A 5978-nucleotide genomic window follows, 5' to 3' on the forward strand; every position below is an offset into this window, starting at 1 on the left:
TTTTTTTTTTTTTTTTTCCCCATATTCAGTCTGAAAAATACACAATATGTAAGGAGCCCACATTACTGGACTCATTCAAGATAACTTACATGTGTCTGATTTAAAGAACTGCTAGATTTAACACAGAAAATATAGCCTAGTGGAGGTGCAGAGTGCTGCAAAGGGCTTTATCAATTTGGATCTCCAGAAAACAACCCAGCCTGTAGGACTAGAAAGAAACCATGATATATGCTAGAAATGAAGGTGATTGCTGCCAGGCTATTTGGCAAGAGCCTGGAGGTATGGAGATGATTAAGGTGCTCCAGGGGCTTGCCTGCATTATTTGACCCAGCTGGAAAGAAGTTCAGTCCTATTTACATTGAGGTTGACAGAACTCAGGCTGAATATTCACAAGGGTTGGGCAGAGCAATTGGATTTGCCGAGGATAACTGAACTCTTACCTTCAGCCATCCATTCTGATGCTGGCTGGGTTTTCTTTACTATCTGCCAACAGAAAATTGGCCCGGAACATTTACTTCACACAGCTGTAAGGACATATTCTTTTCTCCAGACAAAATCTGATATGTGATTGAAAGCTCCAGGATAGGTTGGCACCTCAGACCTCAATCTCTAAGTTTACTGTGGCTAGGTGTGTTATCAGCTAATACAAGGCATCTCCACCTAATCTCAGCAGCTTTCTTCATTTCAGTTGCCCAGACAAACACAAACAGAATTCTGTAATCAGACACCTTGCTGGGCACTGCTGTTATACTTAACTGATGGGCTAGTCAGGCTCCAGCTGATTTTCTGATGTTTTCTCCAACTGGAAAGGATTCTGACCAAGATGATAATACTGTCTTACTGATTGCCTATTATTAGCTGCTGGCTCCTTTTCTTACCATGATTACTTGGTTTTGCTACACACAACTATGCTGGTCAGGAAGAACTGCATGTTTCATGGCCATCCTTACTGGGAGACAACAAAGACATATTAAGCAGTCAGTTCTGCTGGTACTGAACTGATGCACTTAGTGTCTATTTAATAGGATAAAATGAGGATCTTACACGCTGCATTTAAATCAGGCACAGGCTTACCTTACAAAGTTAAATTCATCTCTCTCCAAATAACAATACCTGCAGCTCCCAAGGCAGCACTTTCTCCAATAGTGTTAATAAGATCTTGCTACAGTGTAAAGAGATCACTGTCAGGCTAACTCAGCATTTCACGGCCTTTCTGAAGCAATTCAATGGTAATTTATGTATCAGTCCACTGTACTGCGTTTTCTTTTCATACTGGTTCTCACAAACTATTTTTTATTGTGGCTCAAGACTTGCTGTCTAGAGTACAAAGACTATTAAATATAAGTTGATTCTTGCAAACAGATACAGCCTAAGATGTTGGTAATAAGCAAGTGAATAAACACTGGGAAAAGAGTACATTTTAATTCACTTTCATGCAAAATGTAACTGTAATTATTTGACATCTCGTTATTACTAGAAACAACTAAAATCTTTTAATTAAAGTGGGATTCCTAGCATGAGAATTCCCAGAAGCATTCCATCGATTCTGTTTTTGCTGATAAGGATAAGGAGGGAGCCATTCTGCTATGTCAATCAGTTGTTTTCCAGTCCCATTCCAGTTTTAAAGCTGTGATTCCAAAGGCATGCACTGTTCATAGTACTTTCCCTAGAAGCTCACAGCTTCTTATAAAAAATCGTAGAAAATGGTACTCTAAATAGGCATACACTAAAGGAGAGGGAATGCTGGCACAGTGCAACATTAAATGAAAGATGAAATGCAGCACTTGGAAAATCTTCATAATTTCAGGGTGAGTTTTCATGTTCTTTATACGTTTGTTTCAAAAAGATTTCTTTTACTGTGCTTTTTACTTAAATTGCAGGCTCTAAGAGAAGAGCATGTGGTGCATGGATCTTTATCTCCAATCTGATCAGTAACTAAGGATCAGCAACAAGTAAAACACTGTGCCACAAGCACTGAAGATGAAAGACAACTGATAGGCAAGTGAATCCTTCGATGCCACCACAAATTTAATGGAGACTGAGGACCACGTCACATCAAGAATCAAAGTAGAAAACTTACTTAAGGGAAAAAAAAATGACAGAAACTGGGCATAAATTAGTTAAATACAGCCTGCTGCTGTTCTTGACACCCTTCTATCTTCTTGCAAAGCTAAGGAAGGGTAAGCTGTATGAAACCACCAAAGCAAGCGTCTTGATCCTTCAAGTCTAGCTAGGAATCAGATGACCAAGTAAATCTTCAGCTTTGCAACACACCTCATCCTGAGCAATCCACATCCATTACAGTTAGGTCAAGAAAGTAGATAGGTATTAGGAAACTCCCTAACTCAAAAGAATTGCTCAAAGAAAAGACAGCAGAGACAGCCAGAGGTACAAAATGGTATTTTCCATCATCACTCTGTTTTGTCCGGATGTGAATTGCGTTGTTTCCATAGTCTGCCACTAGATTCAGCTGTTGTACTTAGTAAATCAATAATGAAGCCTGTGGATGACCACAGAATGTATATTAATGGCAGGTTTTGCTCCTCCCCCTCCCCCACCCCTCCCCCCCAAAGCCCCATTCAGATAATGCTCTACCTTTGTTTTGAGATCCTTTCCCATTTCTCCCATCCCCAACAGATAACAAGGACATTGCCTCACAACACACAAAGAGGCCCAAAGCCAGGCCTTCAGAAAGGAATGGCAAATGCATTCCAACTGTAGTGTAGCAGGGGATGGCAATGTTAGAGGAGTAGTGGGACCTAATAGAGGGAGTAAATTCTCTTTCCCAGTTTAGCTGCGATGTACTTTGGCTGAAAAGCTGAAAATGGCCTTTAAAAAGTGATTACGGCTCATTTACTAAACTCTGAAATACCCAATTTGAGACCTGCTGGTATAGCAGGAAAAGGAGGCCAGGGTTGTAACAGAAGGGTTTATGCTGCTTTTTCACAAAAAATCTGTTGTCTTCATGGAATTTCTGAGAAGATACCCACAATTAAGTAAAGAAGAACTACATTAAGATATGGGTCTTGAAAATATTTGTGTGTGTTTCAGCTGATGTGAGCAGTACTCATTGCTTCTGGTGCTTTCTACGCCAAGCAATGCAGAAAGGCTCCTGGTTTCAATATCTAACCTGAGCAAATTTCTAAGTTGTAACAGTGAACAGGTTGCTCACATCTTTTCCTGTTTCTTTTCTATAAAAAGGCAGCTATCTGGGGATTAGTTAGTGATTGCATACCTGAGCAGAAGAAAGTATATCAGAGAGGATTAATGTATTAACTTCCTCCTGCATTCTACATCAGATTGGTGAAATCCTTTTAATCCATTCAAATGCATGTTTGAGTATAGCATAGTGACAAACTAAAGAAAAAAAAAAAAAGTATTTTAGGCTGCATTTTTTTCTTCAAAACATTGAGCTCTTTTAGCATGGAGACAACTAGCAAAGTTGGCTCAAGATGGAGGTTTTCCATCTCAATGTACCATCTGCAAGAATGGTTAGAACATAAATGAAGCCCACAGTGTTCCAGCAAGAGCTTACAACAAATAGAAATAATAAAGGTTTTTCTCTATAACCTAGACAACTATGCACAAATATGGAGAAGGCATAACTTTGAGATGTAATGGAGAAAATTCTTATTAATTCATCAGCTCTAAGCTGAGAAAAGTGCAGAAAGATTTTAGTGTTTCCAAGGCATTTATTAATGCCAGTGAAAGGATAAAAGGATGCACTTCTATCCCAGAGCCAGGAAAGTTTATTTTCCTCAGAACTTCACTCTCTGGGCAGGAACCAGTGCAGTTCTGATCACAGAAATTGTAATTGTGATGGTAAGTGTATAAATAATATCCCCACAAGCCCTTTGTCTTGTTTTCTATTCTTAATGCAATTGTTTCCCCATAAAAGGTTTTGCCTTTCTTCAAAGGAAAATCTGGCTAAATGTTCAACATCAGTTTCTGAAATATTCTCTTCCATTAAATTAATTTTCTGTACATTTTCCTGTAAACACCTTCTGTATCCCAGTTGCAGTCTCACAGAGGTCTCCAGTGCTCCCAGTCCATGGCTGCTGATCCATGGAAGTTCTTAGCTGGAATGTCATAGTTAATGTCACAGCTGTCTTTCTCCAGATGTTTGAAAACAGAAGGTCTAGGGTAGGCCACCATTAACACGGATTTCCTGTGATGCATACCAGGGATATAGCCAAGCTCATTAAAATAAAACATATTAGTGTTTTCTGCCCTCTTGCTTTAGCTAATATACTCCCAGTTATATGAAACATTTTCAGGTTCAGCACTAGGTCGTACCTCAGGGGGCACAAGCCTTTCAGTGTGTTCTGGGCAGCCATTAAATGTTTCTTCTCCAGAACTGGTGGTCAGACTGGTTTCACAGCAAGAGAAGTCCAGATGAGTGTTATGCACACTCATGGCAGGGGCTGAAATGTGAATAATGCTTGATAGTATCCCATTTTCAGGCAGTACTTTACGACTTAAAAGACAACATAATGCAGACCTTCTAGTTTGTAAAATGTAACAGAAGAGGCATCAATACTTACTCCGTATATAGCTGTTTTTACCATGCTAACAAACATTGAATAAACAAATTAGACACAAGCTAATTCAAACAAAGGGATAGATTTTTCAGATGTAGTACCAGATTTTCATATGTAGTACCTCAGAGTAAGTGTGTGATTCAGCTTGTCTCATCAGTTTGGATCTTACTGAAATCACTAAGGATGCTACCATTCACTCCTGTGGGCCTCAGGGAGTTTTAGTGACTGTTACAGTTGAAAAGATGGATAAAGAAATGGTTTCTTATCCTTCAAGCTCTCTAAGTAATAAAGGCAACTATAAAATCAAACCTTAGCTTCTATCACAATCTTCATAGCTTTGTGGATGCCCCTGACCTGCTGAGTACAAGTCAGTCAGAGATACTCCAAAAAGCTCTAAATAAGCATAAGTATTTCATTGTCACTGTGCAGTACCATAAAGGGATACAAGTTCAGACCCCTGACAGCAATAAAGCAGATCTATGAAAGCTTGCTCTGAGCTATTTGTTAGCCTGGCTGCACTACTGCGTCGAGCTAGCACCTTCCAGACCAGCTCTGCACGGAACTGCATTGTGCAATGTGGACTTTGGTGCCAAAACCTGAGACCACTTTCATGAGCAGAATCATTAGTCCCATGGTCACTACTTTTCATGCGTGTGTTAGTCAAGAAAGAAAACCAGGCAAAGAGCAAAATGTGTATATATAAGAAAGATGGAGGGAAAGGGAAAGAGGGAGAACAGTGGAGACCCCAATAAACCCATCAGAAAAAAAAAAAATTGAAAAATCATCACCTGATTATTGGTATGCCTGGGCTTAGTTAGATCAGTGAGCCCGAGTTTAATACACGAGAGTATAAAAACCACAGAGAGCTTACAGTGTTCAGTATGTCTGTAGAGTAATAGACTGTTAAGCTGTAATAGTGTCTTTGCATCTATTCTCTGTGATGATTCTTTGCTTACAGAGGAAATGACTTCTGTGGTAAAGACATTTCTCAGGTACGCTGAGAGACTGAGCCTCTCTGTGAGGCTAGCACTGCCACAACTTCCTCTGCTTTGCTTTCTCATCAGAACAGATGTCACTTTCTTGCTCTTATGCACTCTCCAACCCCAGGTTTCCTCTGTGTTCAAAACCCTGAGGACATCCCACAAAGCCATAAAACCAACTATCAGAGATGATGATGGGTTTGCATTTGAGTACCACCTCTTCCTCCTTCCTTGCCTATCTGTTCATTTCTTCTGGGACTGTGACTCACTGGAGGTGAGGACCATGGGTTTCAAATGGGCAGCCAGATGATTACATGTACTAATGGGAACAGGAAGTGCATTCCTATCAGGTACATGTTATCCTTTCTTTATTTCAAACCAGAAAATCAATCAGATATATCTGTGTACTTGGGGTACTTTTATGGACATCTCCACACTCTTATTTCCTTGCAATTTT

The 5978-nt window shown here is 39.8% G+C and overlaps 1 protein-coding gene across 1 annotated transcript; it reads right to left on the minus strand.

The window, feature by feature from the left end:
* Nucleotides 1-1075: 1075 nt before the first annotated feature.
* Nucleotides 1076-4337, minus strand: HYAL4 (hyaluronidase 4). The gene is given in 8 exon segments (XM_042815843.1): nt 1076-1162; nt 3536-3756; nt 3759-3907; nt 3909-3969; nt 3972-4141; nt 4143-4191; nt 4194-4212; nt 4215-4337. Coding segments are annotated over 8 exon segments (879 nt in total).
* Nucleotides 4338-5978: the final 1641 nt, after the last annotated feature.

Source organism: Centrocercus urophasianus, unplaced genomic scaffold (genome assembly GCF_019232065.1).
Source record: "Centrocercus urophasianus isolate 14NV4802_14NV808 unplaced genomic scaffold, USGS_Curo_1.0 seq_15, whole genome shotgun sequence".
In the NCBI taxonomy this organism is placed as follows: domain Eukaryota; kingdom Metazoa; phylum Chordata; class Aves; order Galliformes; family Phasianidae; genus Centrocercus; species Centrocercus urophasianus.